This window comes from Perna viridis, chromosome 8 (genome assembly GCF_037379345.1).
Source record: "Perna viridis isolate PV_CMFRI_1.1 ecotype Kerala chromosome 8, ASM3737934v1, whole genome shotgun sequence".
In the NCBI taxonomy this organism is placed as follows: Eukaryota; Metazoa; Mollusca; class Bivalvia; order Mytilida; family Mytilidae; genus Perna; species Perna viridis.
The window spans coordinates 17,944,695-17,969,737 of NC_142452.1; the positions used below are offsets into that span (position 1 = coordinate 17,944,695).

The 25,043-nt window shown below is 31.9% G+C and overlaps 1 protein-coding gene across 1 annotated transcript; it reads left to right on the forward strand.

The window, feature by feature from the left end:
• Nucleotides 1-18,627: 18,627 nt before the first annotated feature.
• LOC148609600 (vitelline membrane outer layer protein 1 homolog) lies at nucleotides 18,628-20,450 on the forward strand (the record flags this gene model as incomplete). Its single annotated transcript, XM_088543129.1, has 2 exons — nucleotides 18,628-18,822; nucleotides 19,872-20,450. Coding segments are annotated over 2 exons (414 nt in total), but the record flags the coding sequence as incomplete, so codon positions are not given.
• Between the last annotated feature and the right edge of the window lie 4,593 nt (nucleotides 20,451-25,043).

Genomic DNA, 25,043 nt, shown 5'->3' on the forward strand with positions numbered 1-25,043 from the left:
TCCATGTTTTTTACTCTTAAAACTCTCCTCCTTGGCGTCGATAAAACTCTCCTCCTTGGCGTCGACTATTATACCAGTCAAAATATATTAACAGTTATTAATGTTTAATGACAGTTGATGTGAACAACCTATTTCATGAAGGTAATTTGATGTTACTTCTAAATAAACTAAGCCGTAAAATGCAATACAGAGCAAGATTGAGTCAAAAACATAAGCTCCTATTTAAAATATAATTTTATTGTATTTCAACATTGGACAAAGGGAAAATGGTACAGTTTCAGATCTTGGCACTCTTTAATTCCCTTTTGACCTTTATCATGCCACTTAATTCAAACCAATGCTTTTTTTGCCACTTAATTTTAACCAATGCTTTTTTTGCCACTTAATTCAAACCAATGCTTTTTTTTTTCTACCATTAAAGAACGTAAACATATCGCATCACCCTTTTTCAACTTAACAGAAGAAAAAAAGACCTTGTACCAAAAAACTAATTGAAGTTCAAATTAAGCATGAAATCAATACTTGCCATTTTCCTGATCTGTTTGTTGATGTGTCATGTTAATTTTATCATTTTGACTTAAGTTCGTTTGAGAAACTTCTACAAATTTAAATCAAACTATCAATGTTTATTTGGTTTGAGTGCAGATGATTATCGTAAGTATAATATCACAACGAAAAAATACAAAAGGTAACAAATTTTCAATATGTACTCATCTTATACTAATCTTTCAGTAAAACGTTATTTATAATGCCACATTTCCTCTTGTGTGCTTATATGTAACTGATGAAGACACAGAAATTCATTTCAGTTTGAGACGATTTCTTGAATTGACCATGTGCCCGTGTAAAGAAGTATAGAATATTCGAACCACTGCATAATTGAATATAACAACTAACTCAAATGTCGCAAAATATGATACTGCAAAAATAGTATTGTGCTTACATATATACGAAAATAATAAATTGTCCATCAATGTAACTGGAACGACTGCTATATTTTCTTTTTGTGAGAGGTTTTGACATGAAATTCGTGAATAAACGTATCATAACCCTGGTTAAAAGTTCGTAGATATAACAATTATCAAATCACAGTAATAATTGAAAAACTTATTTTTCAATAGCTTGACTATTTTTATTGAGGTTGGGGTAGGATTGATGACACCTGAATATTTTTTTAACTTCCTTTTTTTGGTAAGGAAATATATTATAGTCTTAAATGTAATAATAATATGTACGAATTATTGTGTTACTGGCTGAAACGTCCCTTGTTGACAGACATGCTGCTAAAAAAAATTAACCAGGTGTGCAAACTGCAATACTCAAATTAAAGCACGTGACCCTTTTTACTGCTGAAAAATGATTACTAATTTTATATCAACTATAAATGCAAAAAAAAAAAAAAAAAAAAAACCTGCCTAAAATGACCGAATTGTTGAGATGTAAATATTTATTCAAATCCACTGATGCCGATAGAAGTGGCTGTTTCCCTTATTTCTCATGCCTTTCAACAAAAATTACCACACAATACGATGAGTTACACTGTGCACTACCTTTTGGATATTAGATGTACGTGAACATCAATATCAAGGGAGAAATGGCATCTTCACAAATGTGAAAAATATAACACATATAACGGAGCTCAAGTTGTCTCCTTGTTCCTTTTTCAACGTTCCAATACAAAATTGTAAATTATCAAAGGTGTTTTTCTCAAATGATTTATTTTTATATTCTAACAAACCATCAAGCATATTTTAAGGAGCGATTGTAAGAGGGGGCTCGGGAGGGACCAAGGGCCATTTCAACATTCATTTCCTTTTTCAACATTAATTTCCTTATTCGCCATTTTAGGTCGTACAGAGTTGGCAATAGTTGCAATCGATTCGGGAGGGGTCAGAGATCTCATTTCAACATTCATTTCCTTTTTCAACAAACTGAATTCAGAGTAGTTTGTAAAATATTTTATATTTTGTACCTTGTTCAGGTAAATATCTTATATTTGTTTTAATTTATTACATTTTGAAGCGCTATCAACTTCAATATTCGCTCCAGGTTCTTGTATTGGTAAGATGCTTTGATATTTAGATTAAAAAGTCAAAATCTAGGAACATGAAAGTTTATATGTTAATAATTTAAGGAATTTCAAGATGTCATTTTTCACATTTGCATGGTCTTTAAATCAAAAGGTAAACCAAGAGAACAAAATACGATGGATTATAATAATAATTAACAAGGAAACAATCCAAGGATATCAACTAGACAAGAAACGACACACATTAAAATACTTGTGCCAAAAAAATAACACGCACAAAGAAACAAAAGGAAATGTGGAGTAAATATCCTTGCTTCCATTAAAAATTAAAGTTAATCTGACGACAACAGGATGTGCGACAGTGACTTTAGACCATTTTAGGTAGCTGTTTATCTACAAAATTGTTTAGGTAATTCGTGGATCTATAAATCACATGTTTTTTTTCATAGATTGTTCAAATGTTTTAGAGCATTGACATTTACACAACAAATTACTGTTAAATCTGCTGGAGTCAAAGAAATGAAACGAACTAAATTGTTCTTTTAAAGGAAGATAGTGCATATGTATAAATCATGGCCTATGAGGTATCTATGAAAGGTCATTAACCATAAGATGACTCAACTAACTTTCATTAGAAATAAAAATATGGTTTGCTTTGATGTATGTGTGATTATTTGTTTGTTTTGTTTTGTTTTGTCGTTGTTTCATTTTTATATGAATCACGTACTATTAATTTTGTATGATAACTATCTTAGATTGCCCCCTTTAAAACCTTTAACTAACCAAAAATTATAATCAACATTTGCCTTTCTCTTCCAGTTTTAATTTCTTCATCATGATAACCAATTTTGATTCGGTGTTGATTTCAAATTTTGGGTCTGATGAAAAGTCCGAAAAAGGTTTGATATTGTCTTCAAGCGAAGAACATTTCACATTGACTTCAAGCGAAGAAGAATTACTGGTTCCGTTTAAAGAACACGATGTCATATTCAAGTTTGGAAAGTTAAAGATCTACACACAAAAGCGACATCTCACAAATACATCTCCAGTTTTTAAAGCAATGTTTACTGCTGAATGAAAAGAATCGAGTCCGCTACCTAACAAAAGCCCAGGAATATTTATCCGATTTTTAAGGCACATTAACTCAGGATTCAATGATGATCTGAATGGTAAGAAGTGCGTGTTAATGTATTGTAATGTCAAAACAATTTCATTGTCATTTTGTTTGGTTTATCAATAGATAGAAGGTACATCGTTGTTGTTTTTGTTTTAGACCATAATTTTCTATGAGGATTGACAACATATTTATTCAATAGCATTTTAGTGATCTGTTTTTAAAATTGAATGTTTACTTTTTTAAAACATCGACATTAATTTCACATGTTCTATAAAAAACAGTATATATTTTACACAAAAACACTGTTCATACATTATCAGCAAACAAGGTCTTTTAAAATATCAGTCAATTTTCATTTCAGAAGAGCACGTTCATAATCTTTTAAAACTAACAGACGAATATCAGACAAAGAAGTTTTTAGGGGATATTGAAAACTTTCTCGCAAACTCAGTATGCACCAAAGGGAATGCTTTAACAACAAGGCAGTTGGTTGAATACATCATTGAGGCAGAAACCTATCACTTGAATAAGTATTTGAAAGAATGTATTGAGGTAGCATCTCGGAAGCAGGTTAAAATGTTTATGTCATGCAAATATTTCAGAAATATATCTTTAGAAACTAGATTTGAAATTAGCTGCAAACACTGCGAAAATGTTGATGATAACCTTTTTATAAGGCATAAACAATATCATGGAATAGACAGTAGAATGTCCAAATCTGTAAGCTGTATGCTTGAAAACTGATTTCAAGTAAACCTTTAACAATGTGTTTAACGTCCTTTGTTATATATATGATATATGTAAATGTTATTCTAAATCCATTAATTATAATGAATAAATGTTAACATTTTATACAATGATACAAAAAGCCTTATTAATAATAAATATGCAAGCATGGCCATTTTGTTAGAAATGGGTGCATATGGATTTTACTATGTTTAAAATCTTGGTTATAACTTTCTTGTATAAGTACATTTCACGTTTTACTCTGGTAAATGTACCATTTTTTTTACCTTACATTAAGACAAAGTCAAAACTCGGATCCTTTAGTACTAAGATAACTGATCAAAACTATTGCGAATATTTTGGATCGATTTACTAATCAACATTCCCTAAGCATTTGCGTATGGCTTTTTTAATCACATAATGCCAAAGCTTCAAGAACATAAAAATACCACTCAGGTTTGTTCCGTGTTACACTGAGAACAAATCTGCTATTGGAATCAATAAGGTTATATTATTCACCATTTTTGTAGTTATGCTTCAATTTATTAATCAATTTAAGGACGTTATAAGACGTAAGAAGCTCGTTTTTTTGTTGTTTTTCTTTTGGTTCCACATTGCACCAAAATCGATCGGCCGGATTCTTTGATATTTTCTGCAAGTAAAACATGTTTGTTGCAGATAAATAAACTTCAATATTGCAATATTAAATAGAACTGTTTAACAATAGAATATATCAAGATATAATACACGAAAACATCAAATCTGTTTTATAAATACTATTACATCTTATAACAACATATTTATGATATTTCTAAACATGATGATGATTTGTTCATTTAACTACATCTTATGTTTTCTTTGAACAATCTTCGCTTAAGACCATTTAGCATAAAGAACCCGAATTTCCATCATAAAATCACTTTTATGATTTTCCGTAATAAAATCACTTTTATGAATTAGATCTGTTCCATGCAGAAAGTTTCGTTGCACATCTGGACATAGATAGGTAACAAATCCGATTCAAACCTTAATTATACTTTAGAAATCCATTTTATGACGACTTTATTTCATTGCTGACGCAAAAGTAGAGGCAAATGAAGTTATGCAAGTCATTGCTCAATTTAATTACCAATATTCAAAAACTCTCTTTCTACTGAACGACAACTATAATCTATAACGCAATCATTTCGATGCTGCTGTAATTTAATTTTAATTTCAATTTGACACCCTTAGATTAAGGATATGTTTACTTTCTTTTGCTGTCCTTCTTTGCTGTTATTTTATGGAAATTCAATGTCGCATTTAATTCTTTTCGCGTTGATCTCACCAATCTTATAGCCTTAACATAAAGTAATACGCTGTGCAGACTCAATTGATAACTAGATAGAATGCATACACCGAAATTCGTGATATTTATATGATCTTTTCTTTTATTTAGAAACCACTGGGTCGATGTAATACTGGTGGGCAATGGGTCCCAACGGGTATTTACATTCCCACTTGTCAGACTTGTTTGAAGGAACTGTATGTCTATATTATATACCGAAATATTCCGTAGACTAAAATTCGAACCTCCTCAAACACTGATGCTTCATTTCTTGTATTAAACAAGGTAGCTACAATGATGCAGCACCTTTGATTTACCGGGGATAGAATATGCTTCCTATTTCGATATTTTTTAGTTTTGAATACTTCCTGTGTATACTTTGTTTTTTTTATTTTGAACTTCCTATGAAGAATATGGTTTTAATGCTACCGACAAGATGTCACTTTTTTGAAACATCTGTACAGCATACCGAAGTTAGTAACATGAATATGATTGTATTCATTTTCAAATCTTGAAACCATCGGGTCGATGCCACTGCTTGTGGACCATATATCTCTGAAATTTTTCACCAGCTCAGTAATCAGACTTGTCTTGCCCGAAACATGTGTACCAAAATACGTAATATTTGTATGATAGGTATTTATTTTTATTTGTATACGCCGTAACCAATCTACGAAGAGAACTTAAAAACCCAACGCTCAGCACAAAGTAGAGCGTACTACCTTATACCAAAGGTTTATCATGTCAGTGCACTGATATCGTCGTCAAACTGCAGCACATGTCTTAAATGTCACATAAAGCATTTTAACAGCAGAAATAACACAATTTTTTTTTTCAACGAAAAAACATAATTCAAATTATATGCCAAGTAACTTAGATTGTTGGTATAACTGAACAAGAAATCGAAAATATGTGTAGGTAACACGAACAAACATGTCAACTCGGCAAAAAACAAGAACTTTTATTATAAAAAGACAAAAGCAATTCGTCATAAACTTTTAAGGTTAATCAAACCTATCTCCTAGGTATCTATTATGTCTCCAAGCAAACTCGTGCAGTTACTTGTATTTTCAATGTACATATAGTCCTTAAAGTGGTGTATAAACATATCCTTAATTTATTTTTATCTAAAACAATGCTTTAAAACTATACATTGTAAAATCATTACACACATTTATTCACATGATATTAAAAAAATGTTTTAGTGACAGATGAATGTTTGGAAAATGTTCATTTGAAATATAATGAAAATGAAGGGTTTGTGAAAGTAACATGAAACATTTCTTCTTGGAATATGACAGAATATCAATTAAGCATTTTTCACAATTTTAATAAAATTCTACAGATAAGTTTCTTAGTTGTATGCGAGATAAGATTATTTCACCACACAATATATATAAAAAGTTGTTTATAATCTCCAATATTTCGGCACAATTACCACAAAGTCTATGTTAGTGACCATTTTTAAGTCGCTAATATTTCTAGCGACTTCTTGCACTCGTAATTTCAGTACTAAATATTTGCATATGATTTGCATAAGTATGTAGTTAAATGCCACGTACTGCTGCAGATCCTCGCTGTGTTTACCGACGTAGCGCCATAGTTCTAGCTTCATGCGAGATAAAAATGTACCTCCTAAGCATCATACACGTGTGTTTCTTGCTTGTGCGAGAACGGGAAATTTACCTGAAATGATCGGTTAGCTTTGAACATAAACCAATTTTCGATTCAGGCACTGAGGCTCTTTACAAGACTTTATAGTCATATACATAAGCACGCCCCGATATATATGAATATCCATTGCCAGCTGCTGAATCTGGTTCACAAACTGGTTCCCTGGTCAATATCATAAGCAACCCAAAGATCGCTACAACGTACCTTTTTTTAAAGCATATCATACACGTCTTTACGTGTTGTTTGCTGGTATTAGAACGGGAAATTTACATTAAAACATAAAATTATCAGTTAGCATTGAATGTAATATCACCCAGTTTCCGATTCAAACACAGGCGTTTGTTACAATTGATTATACAAAGGTCATATATATTATCAGGACACCGATATCTATATGTAGCCATTCCCAGTTGTTTAATCTTGTTCCGGATGATTGAAAACATTGGGCTCATAACGGTTACGAAAGAGTACGCAATGATATGAAGGAATATTTAATATTTGTAAAGATTTTAGTAGAAGTCACCGATTTTAGTTCATATCGCATTTGTACAATTTAGGATGTTGAAAGTAATACAAACTCAGTGACAGTGAATATTTGACGATTAGTGACTTTGGAGACTTCAGCCGTTGATTTTAATTAAGATTTTGAAGTATGGTTACCAAAAATAATCTCTAAAAACAAAGAAAATCAGAGAAATCAAAGAAACCAAGATTCTATCGGAAATCAAAAGAATATAATGCAGGAACAAATACCAGATATGGAAAACAGACAAACACAACAAAGAACGTAAAACAACCAAAATAATACTTACAAAATAACAAAAGTAAATGAGAAACTCGGACTCTTAAATATACTGTAGAGCCAATAAATCTTCACTGCTCAATAGACCGGTATAGTTTCATTTGATAAATACTTTTTATCAAGTTAAAGAGAAATCAAAGGAACATCAAGGACTCAAAGGGTTATCAAACAAAACATAAATCAGGGATAAGGACTAAAAGAGGAAAATAGACACACATATATAAAATATTACTAAGTCAGTGAAAACTGCGTAAACCGAATCCTGAGAAAAACGAAATTCACTCTAAATCGAACTAATTTCAAATCCCGTAGAATTCCCTTTTCAAACTGTGGAAATTTTTACCTGTCTAAACGGAATCCTATTAAATCCGAATTCCAAACTCTTTCCGTATCCATTCCCTTACTTGATAAGTATTTCTACATGTACAAACCAACCTCTGCCAATGTACAGTTGTTAAATTAAAAATCGTTAAATAAAAGAGTAATCAAGGGAACCAAGGTTTTAGCGGTAATCAAAAGAATGTAATCCAGGGACAAAGACCAGACATGGAAAACAGACATACACAACAAAGAACATAAAGTAACTAAAATCATACATACAAAGTAAAAACAGTAAATGAGCAACTCGGACTCCACTAAAAACTGGGAGCATGGACCAGGTGCACCGGTAGGGTAAGCGTCCTCTGCTTTTCTAGAAACACTTACCGAGTTGCTCATAAAAAGTCAAGTCCGTAGTAGACAAACGAGAAAAGGAAAACTATGACCCATTGAATAAATCAGTTTTCATGGTCCAGATGGATACACCATAACGATCCATGAGTTCATGATGACGACCATAAAACTTCTGTAGTGATGACTTCAATCTTGTAGCAACATAATTCTGTTCCAGAAGCCTATTTGTCAGAGTTCTAGTGCGATACAAAAAGTCTGCGTAGTTTCGGCAAGCTCTGGCATAACGTATGAGTTGTGATATGAACACTCCATACGCAGGAGCCGAAGGGATGTTGCCACAGATGAAAGAAAAGTTGACAATTCTGAATGAAAAGTCATCACGTTTGTCGTAAAGTTTGGTCAATAGTTTTCCTTTACCCTCGATTTCTAAGTGTAGGTCAAGATATGAGGCTGACTTCACAGTGTCTGTAGTATCCTTTATCTCAAGTTCTTTTGGGTAGATGCGATGTATCAAACCCCCGAAATTAGGATTGTTTAAAGATAACACGTCATCTATGTAGCGGAAACTAAGATTGAAGGATCTAGCCAAACATTATTCTTTCTTTTTGATCAGATGAGCTATAAAGTCAAACTCATAAGAGTGAAGGAATAGGTCAGCTAGTAAAGGAGCACAATTTGGTCCTATTGGAATGCCGACCGTTTGTTGAAAAACACGTCCACCACACTGGACAAATATGTTGTCGATTAAAAATTTCAGCATTTTGTAAACATCTTCCTCTGTATATTTGGAAGATGATTTGAAATTATTTCTTACAAAGTATGAGGAATCTCTACAAAGAACTGTATATTTGTATCTAGGTGTACCATCTTTTTTGGAAAAACAACGATGTATAATGTTTTTAGGTCGGAATTTGAACTGAGTATGGGGAATAGAAGTATACAGTGTTGAAAAATCATAGGTTTTAATGCTATTATATTCAGATAATAGTCTTGAACTGATTGTCTCCAAAAGATCTTTCGAATTCTTCAGGATCCACATTGAATTAATACCACTACGGGAGTAACAAGTGTTGTGGTAGGACTGTAGACCTTCTTTGACAGTTGTGAGTATAGAAGTCAAAAGTTTTGAAAGAGGATTGGTGGTACATTTTGCAGATCCAGCTATGAAAAGTTGTTTGTATGGATTATTGTGAAGTTTAGGAATCCAGTACATAGACGGTAAATCACAATGAACATTGACATCTCTGAAGCCAAATTATAAATTAGGTCGATTGATCACTCACCTGAAATTGAATGAACTGCTAACAGGTAAGTACAATATTCGTGAAAGAATTAATTAAAACATTAATATAAAGTTAAATCGTTTATAGAATTGATTTTAATTTATCTAAATTGTCGTTAGAAGCATTATAAATTAGAAATGCCTTTTTTCAATCTCCGACATGTGCGGTAGATTAATTACGCATGCGTAGTTAATTTTTATTTGACTACCTTACAAAAAATAATATTTCAATGTTTTCATTTCTTTTTCTTACATGTTTTATCTATCATGTATTGCCAATTCAGTTTACAATAATAATAAAATGGATGGAAAATCTATTTACTTTTCTACCGCAATAACTTTCTGTCATAATAATGTACAAGAATCTTTTGTAAACTTCCTGTTTAATTGGCAGGCCCATTTTCTTAGCGAATTGTCAAACAAATCTTCATAAAAACATCTTAAAGCGAACAGTTTGACTGTCATAATATTATAAACAAAACATATGAATCTTGGTCTACTTGCAGTATAAAATTACTGCCGCTTTTAGGCCTTAAAGAAGACCAAAGCTGTCTGGTTGTAAGTGACACTGAGAAAACTGAACATCTGTCTAAACCGAACAAAAACTTAAGTCCCCTTGGTGTCAGGTTTGGAAGGTTTCACTGTAGTTGTTAAAAGTGATATAACTTTGAAATAATACATTAACTTTAAATTGCCGACGATAACTTTACAGGTCTCATCACTTTGTATGAGTGGCACAATAATATAAATCGAATACTCGTAATATAAAATACAGTTAGAGCTCAATTTATTTCTTAATTTTTGATACAACCGTAGCATAAAGTAAGTGTTGAAAAAAGTGGGCAAAAATATAAGCCCATCTTAAATTCATTCTAGAATGACTCCTCTGGTTATGAAATGTATAAATAATGGAACTAGATACACCAGTCGGCAATATTCACCAGAACGGTCACGGGGAAACGTTGTGAAAGGTTTTTTAACGTGCAGTGAGAAAATTAAAATGTGGTATGCTGTCCTGTCGTTGATTCTAAATATTTTGGTAAACAACCTTTGCACAAGAGTATAAACAGACACAGGAGCGACAGCCAAAATTACAGTCTCGTGATATTCAACCATGTGCAAATCCTCATTGTGAAACAGCATACATTCTAGGGCATTTCAAAGAAAGTGAGTTATTTCACATTCACGGAATATATAGAAAATAGAAAGTTCTTTTTATGGTTTGCACAGCTTCTTTTTGTTACATTGTTTGTTTAAATCCTAAGTCATAGTTTTACAGAAAGTTCGAGATCAGCCCAACACTTGTGATTTAGTTACATAATTTTAATACATCACAAACTAACACTGGACCTTCTAATGGTTTGCCTATGTTATTTGCAACCATACACACTTCATATTTACGGCAAGTAAGAAAGTCATTAGTAGCATAAAACAAGTCAGAGGGCTTGTGAGTTCGTATAATAATCAAGCCAATGACCTGACCAGACGTAAGACTCTTTACCTGCAATATTTTACTTTCAAAATTCTTATTCAAAGTATGGTAAGAAAACACCAAAATTATCTCATTTAACTGAAATATAACTACAATGGCAATCAAGGCGATTCAAGATGGAGTCCAAGACAATCGATTTATAGCCAATCGAACTCTGAGAACAAATGGAGGCTATTGCTTGTAGTATAATATGGTAATAAAATAGAGCTTATCATGATGTAATGTAGCTTATTTGAAGTCCTAGAAAAGAATAGTATACATTGAAATAACTACAATGTAATCATTGACTATAATTGACGGACATACAGATATCAGTTCTTTGAGAACAACTGTAAAACTTTCTACGACATTACACACATATATGAAGTGCAGGTATTTGTGTTGGTCACGTGATCTAAACAGGTTAACTCGGTACATTTCAGTCACGGCCCAACGCAAACGATGGCCAAAAATCGACTTCATTATAAAAAAATATTCATCGGTCACACTTGATATCGAACATTTCTTGTATTATATAAGTAACTGGCTATGAATGGCACACCGTACTTTTAATACTTTTTCACTGCTCAATAGACCATGTATAAACCTTTTTTTCTTATTCAATTAGATTATTTAAAATTAATATGTCTTTTTTTTCTATTTTTCTATTTTTAGTATAAATCATTATAACAAACTTCTTTTAAACTATTCCAACAGTTCGTATACAATACAATATCAATTGAATCATTCTTAATTATTGAATTCAATAAGACTCATTTCTTGGTACGACCTATAAGTATTTTTTAACATAATAAATGTGCAAGGACTGTTTTGCAGTTGTGCATGACAAAACAAAACACCGCTCGAAATGAAATATATTTAAACATTTGCTTTCATACACATTAACATACACCGATATAACAGTAAATTCAAATTTTATTTAGAAGAACAGACCAATATTCCGATTTGCATATTATCTATTCAATCTAATTTTCTTAAAGTTGTATTTTTGTCAGTTGTAAAAGATTATCATTTAGTTTGAACTTGTAACCTTTACCGACATGTACCAAAATAATTAAAAAGCGACATGGAAAATATCATCGAGTTAATTTACGTTAAGTAAATGATTTTTTGATGTTTTTTTTACTCAAATAATAACAAAAGACACTACAAAAATATGCACCTTCAGTGATCAAAACTCAACTCAGCTCCAGTTTGGAGGCTGAAATACATAGAGTAAAAACAGTATTAATCGTCCGCATACATCATGTAGAGATGCTTCCAACACACATAGAAACATACGAGAAAAACTTCATAATTCTATGTTCGCTTTTATATCTTATTTGCAACATTTAATACGACTAGAATAGATATGGTGAATATGTCAAAGAACTGGGAAGACATATATGTCAGCTCATGGCATTTTTATTTTTGTGTGCCCATTCTATTTTCGAATTTTACTTTTATACTGGCTATTTTCTGTAAACTGGACAATGAACATTTTCATAGATTAAAATGCAAGCTTTAAATAGGGTTTAAATTAAAATTCACATGACATGTTAAGGAAAATAAATATGCAAAACTGAACTCATGCTAATCGTTTTTTAGTTAATAATAATAAAAAACACTAAAAATACCAAAACCACGTCGTTAAACGGAAATATTCAGCATGTTTTGGTTTAACAACATCGTGGCAATAAATATAGTAACTTTATATGACATCAATGACTTCAAATTTTAATTATATTTTGTAAATTTAAGAATACCAATCAGATAATAGAAGTTATAGGACCCTTTATGTGCGATCATTTCTATGTTTTGTTAAGTAGATACTGTGACAAAAATAATGTATTTCGTGGATTTATGTTGAGTGATGTCATGTAGATCATATCAATATACAGTAAATAGTATGGGCTCATACCACAGAATGCATTATTGTAACATGGGGAAAAAGTAATTTTGTAAAATAAATGCTTCTAATAAAATGTGAAATTCCTTCCAAACTAATCAATCAAACCAATTAATGCAAGATTGTTTTATTTAGCCTTGAAATTAAAGTTTGTGTAAATGGAATTAAAGCAGAAGTTTAACTAGTCATGATTCTGCAACACTGAAAGGTGAACCCATTGGTATTCTATTCAAATTGATTCTGCAAATAAATTAAGTCACTCGACATTCAATTAGGAAACTATCCTGCATTCTCTATATATTTCAATTCGGGATGCTAATTTGATATTGTTACTCTGTCTGTATTATTTTAGTTGCTTTGTGTTTTTTTGTTGTGTTTGTCTGTATTCCATGTGTGGCCTTTTCCCCTGGATTACATACTTTTACCGCTAAAAGCTTGGTTCTTTTGACTACATTTGCAGTTAATGAAGATGTTTTTTTTTAAACAGTGAAGACGTTACAATATGGTAATTTCTATCAGAAAACCGATTTTATTCTTATTTACAGCTAAACAAGCTTGGGCTCTGGGCTTTGTGTATATAAATGTGTAATAATGGTGTCTGTCAGTCTGTCTGTCTGTCTTAAAAGATTCAAAGTGTGACGGGCCATCATTCTTAATAATGTTAAACCATCAATTCTTTCTAATAAATGAATTGATAACAAATATGTAATGAAGTTCTTAAGAAACGTATAGAAACAGATTAACAAGAATTTATAGTAATATGTAGACAAAAAAATGATGGAAAACATTTCAAGTTTTTTAATGTGACCTTTCGGAACAAATAGGTCTTAAAAAAGTCTCGACCTATCGCCTTGTTTATATTAATGCATGATTATTTATTGAATTTGTACTTAAATTGTTGGTCAGAATGTAAGTAAAATCCATGTGAAAAGTGATGTCTCTAAACGGAAAATGAAAAGAAAGAAGACAAAACAATAAAACTTGAGAAAGAAAAAAAAGGGAATCTCAACTTTCGATGACGAGATATCAATACTGTTTTTTTTTATTGAAACAATGTCAATTTGTTGTAAATAAAGTCAGAATGGAGGGCAAAACAAATAAGAACATAGACAAAACACCACATGAAGGAAATGGCAAATGAGACATGGAAATGATAGTGTAATGAAGGTACTACGAGTAGTTTCTATAATGGCTAAATCGATTTTGAATAAAAAATAATATAAACATGAACAACTCTTACACCTTCATTTCACTTATATCAGACAAAGCTTTTATCATTAGTGTAAAATAAGTTGTTACTATTTAGTTATGTTGTTCTCTCTATGAAAAATTATTTGCAATAGCTTGTTTAAGTTTTACGTAATAAAGACATAATATTATCTTTCTTATTTTATTTGGGTCTTATCGAATGATTTTCGGTGAGATGTGATGTATCTATACAACACAACGGACTGTTATGAGTTCGTAAGTTTTAACCGTAATTATATATGCAGAAATCCCAATTTCTTAATTTAATATATTGCAAGTAAAAGGAATCGAATTGGGAAGACATTTTCATTCATGAGAGTAATATATCAAGATGAGTGTGTTATATCGCGAAAATGAACAGTTTAGTATACACCCTACCCGGTTGTGAAGGGTTGCAGTCACGTAAGGAATAGACTAACCTGTTATAACACAAATCAAGTTTTAAGTTAGCTTAGAAAAAATACAACGTTTGTTATATTAAATATTGTAAACTTGTCACCTACAAGAACGATTTTTCCACCTTACTAGTTTTCTCTTATTTAAACTACGTTGGCCGTTTTAATTATCTACAGTTTACACTCATGACAGAAAAAAACCGCGGATGGGAAAGTAAAACAATGCCCTTTTTCAAGTACAAAATTTCCCTCGTATGGCTTCCACTTGCGTTATTCATTCAGAAAATGTGTTGCTGTTGTCTGTTTTTCTTCTTAAAAGTGCAAACAAGCCCTTTATCGCATCATTTATGTGAATGTTATCGCTTTTTTGATATAACTTAAGGAAGTAATACAATTGAGATTAAAACATTGTTTTTAAGAATGGAATTGCTAAATGTCTGGAAGACGATTGAATTCTTTAATAAATTATTCTTTAACAACATCTGCACACATATCTACCTCCAGCCTAGTGATTCAAAGGGAAAATAAAGACAAATGGCTGATAAAAAAAATGATATGAAAAAAATTAAGTGATCATTTTTATGAAATCTTTTTCTCAAAGAAATTAATTTTGCAATAATGAATACTTGATACAAATATACACTACCACAGATTACAACTTTGATAACTGAAATTATAAAGCTTCCAATTGTTTCATCCTATTGCAAGAACTTAAAATGCTTACAACGAAAACAACAACCGTCGTATTAAAATTGGCCATAATTTTTTATTCAAACCGATTAAAACTGTTCACAAATACTCTGTTTAGAGACGATTTTTATTCTGTTGTGGGTAATAACCATTTACGTTCATCAGAATCACAAACAACGGATCGCAGACGTATGTTAAAAATCAAATGTGCTTTGGAGTGCTTATCGTTTGAAGATGAATGTTGTGAAGCGACGTACAACAGAACTTCCGGGGATTGCAAAACAGGAATTGCTGCTTGTTGCAATTTCTAATTTGATGCTATAACAGAATTAGTTTTGATACGTTTACAGATTTATAAAGGTGCGTAAGTATGATGATCAAGTACTGGTGCGAAGTTTTAATCACCTCTAATTTGACACTTAATTTACATATATCTATTCTCCAGAGAGGAAAAGGGTATCTGGTGTGCCGATCCAACTTTGGTAAGTCATTTTAATCGTTGCTTTTAAGTAGATAAAGAAGCATCATACATTATTCAGGGAGGATGATCATTAGACATCGTAAGTTATCAGGAAATATTGTGAAAAATAGATAATTTAGGTATAACCGGAACTACTGAAATAAGGAAAGCAATCGAGTGTAAAAATCTGATTATAATTTTCTGCTGTTTTGCAAATTATGTCATGGGATCTTCTGTTTAAGTTTATAGTTCTGATTTACCACCCTGTACAACTGTGTCAAACAAGTTGTACGATTTGGTCAACTCAAAGGTTAAGAAAAATAGCAATAGTGACAAGCACTCGCACTCAATTTTATAAATTAAATTCTCTAGCTCTCTAGTTTTGTCTGTAACTGGTCACAGTTCTTAATCAATGTACAAATAAATGAAGTCATGTTAGGTATAGGTTATTTGTAAGGAATTTTATCCGACGCGTTGTATTCTATACTAAAAACAAAACAATATAATTTTCAACTTGTTAAAATTGAAACGTCACTCAAGTTTCATGTCTTACCATTTCAAAATTAAAATAAAACAAGACATAAATGAATAAAGGAAGAAAGCAAATGAAAAAAAGACCGCCAATTTCTTAAAATACTTTTAAACTTTCCCAGAGCATATTTAAACAACAGAAATTGATAAATGTGCAACACAATTTTAATGTTCAGACATAAGATGATAATTTTATTTACGAAACTAACTTTTCTAAACAAGTACATATGACGTGTATTTGATTTTCATTTTGTACAAGCAATTACTTGTTTGATGGCACAAAGCAATTTTGATTGTACAAAAAGTTACTTTTAAATTTTATTACAGCAATATCTTGTACAAAGACATATATTTGAAGTACCTTGGCTTGAAACTTTGCTTTTCCACAAACAATATGTGCATTAACTAAATTTACTTCCCGGAAACAAATGCATTTATACTCATGTTTGATGGTACAAAGCAGTTTTGAGTATACAAAAAGTTACTTTTGAAATTTTTAGATCAATATCTTGTACAGAGACATATATTTGGAGTGCCTTGACTTGAAAATTTGCTTTTCTACAGAATGTATGTATATTTAGTAAATTTACACTTGCATTTGTATTCATTATCAAAACTGCTTTCGGGAAGTAAATTTACTTAATATTGCATAGCATATGGTAGAACCTCTCGGTGATTGATTTGGTTTCCTCTTTAGATAATTTTGGTTATGAGTATTTCTTGTATACAATTGATATTTTGATTATGATCTTCCTACATATTGGATTTTAACGCTGCTGATAAAAGGTTACTCCTTGAAACACGCATACAGTATATCGAAATTAACAATATATTAAACTGGTATTTTTTGTATTTACACACAGTCTACCAATAGCGTCAGTCCTTTAACATACAGTTTGATAAAAGTTACTGCAGACACTTAAACGTCAGCCTTATATTGTTACCTATAACAATTTCCATGAATAAAAAATAACTTATGACTTAACTATATGACTGGGTGACTTTTTGTCTTGTATTGTCAACTATCCTGTTGTTACAAGATCAAAGTTTGTAATGGTAGTTTTCCAATTCGCTTTTGTTTTACATGGATGTGATTTTAATAAACAACTCCGAGTTAATACACCAAAAACCTATAAGTGCACCTCCTATTTACCCTCCCCCAAAATTAGCTTTTACCTAATCCTGGTGGTCTAATGTGCGCTTCATTACCGTTCGAATCCCGGTTCTGAATGAGAATAACATTTATTTAATGTTAAACATAAAGTAATATTTAACGTTTTTAATTAATTACTTATTAATATCACAATCCATTATTTTACATTAGATAAAGGATGGGGGAAAAAAAACACACACACACACAAATAATATGATCAAAATATTTTGTTTAGCATGTATAACACACACTCTATCTACTGTTTTAAGAGATAACAATCTGTCGATAAATGATCGAGAGTTTTTAACTTTGGTACTTTAAGCGGTTGTACGAATTACAATAAATATATATACTTATCTCTTGGATCGGGAGTCGTTTTGCATTTTTCCATTTTATTTCTGATAGAATCCCCATCCCCAACGAAACCTTTACTTGTTACAAATGGTTTAGAAAATGGAACGTGGCATGAACCTGAATTTTGTCACAGAGGTCATTACGCTGTAGGATACAAGGTTACGGTATGTAGCATTTACTTGAAAGAAATCATCATAGCAATGCACCTATAAACTTCTTCACAGGTACAAGTGAATAACCTATGAAAAGTTTTAAACATCAATAAAACTTTGAGGGATATTTGCATCTTTATTTAGTTCCATAAAAGAATTTCAAATGAGATGAACTAATTTGTATTTCGATCCAACAATGTGTACGAAATAGGACAAAAATAAGATTTGAAACACACATACTTAGAACTTTCCTTTGTAAATGTTAATGTTCTTTTGTTTAGTCCTCTCTGTAACTTGGTTATGAATATGATAAACTGTAGAAAATACGGTAAGAATATTCAGTTTCTCGATCTTAAACACATTTGATTGGTCCCCAGCGAGTTCGGGTTATCGAATATTGACTAAACAATAAGACCGATTTAAAAAAAAGTTTGTAAATGAAGATAGCCGTCCTATACGTATGTTTGAAATACAAATCCTACAATTTCTATGTCTTATTTCGTATCTTATATTGCTTGTGGGTAATTATTTATGAATGAATCGCTATTTATATAACTTCAGTATGAATCGATTTAAAGGTTTACCGACTAAACCATATATAGGTATTCATGAAGAGCAGAAGGTACTGTTTGTGATTTAAGGTAGAAAAATCAATTAGTGACTTTACTGGAATCAACGCAATTGAGATAATTTGTGGATCAAAATTAGGGCATGTTTGTGGTGATACGGCAACATCAAGAAAATCGTATTGGATGGATAAAGAGAGGGAGATTCATTGTGCAGGAAATACATTTTTAGAGTCATTCAATTTGAAAGTTGAGCCATTTACCGTAAGTTCATTGATTCATGTATTTATATAGAACTGATAAGTGTTGTCCATTAATTTTGTTGACAAGCTAAAAAATAATAAGTTTTCATGTGAATGCTTCTTACAAATAATGATTGTTTTCTGTGTCGATATTGTCACATTTAAAATAATATGCAAGTTTACCAGAAATGTTTCTTCGATATATTGCGATAACTTATCTAAAACGTCGACTAAGCTACAAAGCACGACTTCAACATTCAAATTTGAAATAGTAAAAATATATAGAATTGAATATAAATAGATGAGTTTAGTATCAATTAAAAACATTAACGTTTTCAAAAAATTGACCTAGCAAATTAGGCAACTCAGGGCAACATAAAGTGTGTCAAAACTAACCGATCTGACAACGCAATTTCACTCAAGATAGTATTGTCTATGGTATTTTTGCATGACTGGATGAATTTGGACATTTTCAACAGAATTTTAGAAAATTGAAATTTTTTACCGAATTGTATGCCCCTGAATTGTGCATTAGCAATACATTTTAATGTTATTATAACTCAATTTACCAAAATGATCTCAAAATGTTCTTGTATTCCTTTATTTTGATGCTGAAAGTAGTCAAATCCCACAGTCCAAGTGATGTATTAATTCATAACATATTCACCCATAGCCTGGTCACAAAAACTTGAATTTAAATTGTAGTCGTCCCAACGTATATATTATTGAACTGTTCTTACATATCACTATTAAATCTGTTAGCAATTCTAGAAACAAAATACATAATTTAAAAAAAAATATATTTTTTATCATTATTAGGTGACAACGTGGACTAATGGAAAAATAGAGATAACATTTCAAATAACATTATCATTACATATAATATAAAAATAGATGGATATTTAAAAAAAAAAAAAAACCTACAACTCCTACAATCGCTGCCAACGAATAAGAAACAATACAAAAGCGATCAAGAGAAGTCGTATGTAAAATCTATTCATTTTTACTATATTTTAATTGTTGTTAATTGTTCATTAGGCAGACAACGATGATAATTCTGGTCCTAACTAGATAAAGTTTCGATGTCGAGACTTAGACACATTGACTGGGGTACATGAGGTTGAGGCATCAAGATCCGACTGGACATATTTGAGAGGCATGTATGGAGATTGGAGTAACAGTTGTCCTCCAAGGGCGGCAATTTTTGGAATACAGACAAAGATACTGAGGTTACAAGCGAAAGCAGATGACATGGCTCTCACTGACGTAAAATTCTTCTGTTGTTATTAGAAATTAATTACAGTAAACGAGTACTATTGGAGGTCTTGTGTGATTTACCTACCTTCAAAGTTTATTTTTATGTAGGACAGTGTGATATTGAAGCTTTGATTACAAATTAACTCTGCACTATCATATGTTTGCCTTGCGGATCCGTAGACATGCATTACAAAAACAAATAAACAAAACAAGAAAAAACAAAACAAAACAAAATAAAAAGCCTTAAAGTTTGCAATGACGATGATACTTGCAAAAACACTTTCGTTCATATTTATGTTCAAAACAAAAGAATATTCCATGTTTAAATTCTGAAACCGTGCATGCATATATTAGTCTCCCACTGTTGTCTTCCTTTCATTCATGCTATAACATCTATCCCACTCCCTGCTAAGCAATTAAACTATGTGTAAAGTTGTTGATGTCAACGATATAGGCTAAAAACCACTAATTCCACTTCCCATAGGATTCTATGCTAATTTCACAATATTCAATGGCTTCTCTGGACTTTACCTTAACTTTAACCTGCAGAGGACTATATATCAGCATGATTCTACATATGTCAGCTCACAATCCCCAGAATGGCATGTGGGGTTAGCAGACTTACAGTGCAGTACTGGTCACCGGATGTGAAGTGTCTATAAATAGCATGGGAAATCCCAGTGTTTTCACAAGATAGGGGTATATTTAGAAATCATTATGGAGATTAGGCTTTACATCACAAGAAGCAAAATGCACCTATAAAATGTACGGAAATGTTTTTCCTTTCAGAAACTGTTTAAATTTTTTAAATGAGATGAGAACTTTTTTCACAGCACTATGAGGAACAGGGGCAATTTCTGTGTAGGACTATTTTTGCGTACGTTCCAAATGCTCATTGATTGAATTGGTGGTCTGTAACCTATAAGGGAAGAAATCGCGTGGACATTTTCTATAATAAAAACACATTTTTTTCATCCTTGGATTACATTCTTTTGATTACCGCTATAACCGTGGCTCCATTGATTACTCTTTCATAGATTTTAACACTGTTATCTATAATGAATGTCTACACAACATATCTGTATCGACAGTAGTCGGATAATTCGAATACTTTAAATTCGATAAACATGGGTTCAACGTGAACACAGGGAAAAAAATCGATCTCCATATACAATGTAACGAACAAAATATAGTAAATTACACATACAAACTCAAGTTATTAAAACAGGACGTCACACTAAAATTCCCACAAATAACCGGTGTAACATCAGTTGCTCCGGAAGGATAAACATGTTATGCTGTACTAGAGTCATCAGTAATTTGGCAACTGTGTACAAAATGTTAATAGTGTAAGAACAATAATGTTGCACCTGGACATGAACCATGAAGGGGTTTGGTCATAACAATTCATCCTAAACGATATCATTCAATTAGGCAAAAGAATAATCAAGGGACCCAAGGTTATAGCGGTAATCAAAAGAATGTAATACAGGGACAAAGACCAGACATGGAAAACAGACATACACAACAAAGAACATAAAGTAACTAAAATCATTCATACAAAGTAACAAAAGTAAATAAGCAACTCAGACTCCACTAAAAACTGGGAGCATGGACCATGTGCACTGGTCGGGTAAGCGTCCTCTGCTTATGTAGAAACACCTGCCGATTTGCTCATAAAAAGTCAAGTACGGGTTGGACGAAAGAGGAAAGGAAAACTATGACCCGTTGAATAAATCAGTTTTCATGGTCCAGATGGATACACCATAACGATCCATGAGTTCATGATGACGACCATAAAACTTCTGTAGTGATGCCTTCAATCTTGTAGCAACATAACCTTGTTCCAGAAGCCTATTTCTTAGAGTTCTAGCGCGATACAAAAAGTCTGCGTAGTTTCGGCAAGCTCTGGCATAACGTATGAGTTGTGATATGAACATTTCATACGCAGGTGCTGAAGGGCTGTTGCCACAGATGAAATGAAACTTGACAATTTTGAATGAAAAGTCATCACGTTTGTCGTAAAGTTTGGTCGATAGTTTACTTTTACCATCGATTTCTGAGTGTAGGTCAAGAAATGAGGCGGACTTCATAGTGACTCTAGTATCCTTTATCTCAAGTTCTTTGGGGTAGATACCATGTATCAAATCCCAGAAATTAAGATTGTTTAAAGATAATACGTCACCTATATAACGGAAACTGAGATTAAAGGATCTAGTTAAACGATATTCTTTCTTCCGGATCAGATCAGCTGTAAATTCAACCTCATAAGAGTGAAGGAAAAGGTCAGCAAGTCAAGGAGTACAATTTGTTCCGAATGGAATGCCGATCGTATGTTGAAAAACACGTCAACCACACTGGATAAATATGTTGTCGATTAAAAATTTCAGCATTTTGTAAACATCTTCCTCTGTATATTTGGAAAATGATTTGGAATTATTTCTTACAAAGTATGAGGAATCTCTACCAAGAACTATATATTTGTATCTAGGTGTACCATCTTTTTTGGAAAAACAACGATGTATATTTACTCTAAAGCAAATGAGCAACTCGGACTACACTAAAAAGTATCATGATGTTAATAAAATCAATAATGCAGAATTGTTTGGAAACTAATTATATGATAGTCAAATTAAATCAAGATAATTGAAAAATCACCATAAAGTATGGAACAATACCTAATGTATACCTCAAAAACGCCGAACTTGATAAAACAAAACAATAAATCATGCGATTGTGTAAACTTCGTGTCAAAAATTTACTGATTTCGAAGAAAAAAAATATATTCTCTGTGTAATTGCAACATCCTCATGTGATGATTTATATTTGTAATTATGAACGATTGAATCGTATGACCTAGCTCTTTTCTTTTGCAACTATACAGTTATGCTGATGGAGCTATATCACGGCAGCACGTAAGTATTAAGTTCGGTAGATAGTAAGATTGGTAAGTTATTGAATTTAATAAAATATATAATGTCTAAGAGAGAGTGATCAAGGGAACCAAGGTTATAGCGGCAATCAAGGGAACCAAGGTTATAGTGGTAATCAAAGAGTAATCAAGGGAACCAAGGTTATAGTGGTAATCAAAGAGTAATCAAGGGAACCAAGGTTATAGCGGTAATCAAAGAGTAATCAAGGGAACCAAGGTTATAGCGGTAATCAAGGGAACCAATGTTATAGCGGTAATCAAAAGAATGTAATCCAGGGACAAGGACCAGACATGGAAAACAGACATACACAACAAAGAACATAAAGTAACTAAAATCATACATACAAAGCAACAAAAGCAAATGAGCAACTCGGACTCCACTAAAACCTGGGAGCATGGACCAGGTACACCGGTAGGGTAAGAAACTCTATAGGCAGACTAATTAATTATTCAATAGTTTCAATCAATTTCGTGCATTTTGATTGATTGTTTACATTCTAAGGCCTAAGGGATGACATATTTTACAACTCTGTTAATGCCAAGAGCATACTCTAAACAAACAGAGATAACAGGGCAAAGCCGATAAAAGACGTAAAGAGGTATTACCAGCATTATATCATTATGTTTGACATCGCATAATTAAAACTATAGTAAAAAAATGTGTTACTAGTAGCCCCTTTTTACTTCAAATATTATAATTGTAAGTTGAATGTAGTCATTTACGATGTCAACTCCGGGTGTCAATTTCAGGGAATTAAATTCTCCAAGAACAAAACAGAAAACATATTTCACATTTTTGGGAGCGAAATTATAAGCATTGTTTTTTTTTTTTTAATGAATTTATCGAAGTGTAACATTTTAGCATTCATCCACTAAATGAATAAATCAACGAATGGAAAATCATACCATTAATTCGATTTGTGAGTGAATGTTTAGATTTATACAATTCTTGTAAAAAGCAGTGTTTCATCATATAATACTATTGAAAAATCATATCTTCCATATTATTGAACAAATGACTATTATATTTCTGAAAGAATTCATCATAGTAAAATCGACTTCGATATAACTTAATAACTTCGATATGACTCAGTCTTATATTGTTAAAAAAATCTTGCGTAGTAACATTATAGTAACTATTTTATTAAACATTTCTTAAAATTAAGACAGTGACGCAAAAATCTTTCATTAAAAAATCTCTATTGGTGAACAGTTAATGGATATCCACATGTAAAGGTCAATACATTCCGATAACTAGATGGATTAAGGTCTAACCATTAGATTGATTGATTGATAATACCAAGACGTCAAATTGCCGATGTTTCATGCATTTCATGACGAGAATTTAATCGAACAGACCATCATTTCTGCTAGACCAACACGCTGAGCCGGACTTTTATTGGGCTTGTTCACAGACGCAACAACTCACATATTGGCATACCACCTTACTGAGATACACTTTTTTTGGTGCGTTTTCTACTTGAATTTGTCACCTCTTTTTCATGGTATTTTTCATTACCTTGATTGGCGGGTGTTTCTAAAAAAGTAAAGGACGCTTACCCCACCGGTGCACCAGGTCCATGCTCGAAACATTTGGCGTTGATCTTTCCAACCTCATCGCCTATATCGTCTATAAAATGGTAATTGTTTACGTCGATTACCATTTGTTTCAGTACCTGATAAAATTCTGAAAAGATAGATGAAACAAAAATAAATAAATAAAAAAAAAACAGAACAGGACAGACAAACACGCAGAGAAATCAAATAAATGCATAACAAACATATCAGAGCATAAAAAAACAAGTAGTGAAATATAAGTTAGGGTTATACCGAAAACCATGAGGTCTTTTGCATAAACCATAAAGCTATGCTATCCTCTTTTGGTCTCCCTACGAAGGACGATAATTGTGATTTACCGTCTATGTACTGGATTCCTAAACTCCACAAGAATCCATACAAACAATGTTTCACATCTGGATCTGCAAAATGTACCACCAAACCTCTTTCAAAACTTTTAACTTCTGTACTCACAACTGTCAAAGAGGGTCTGCAGT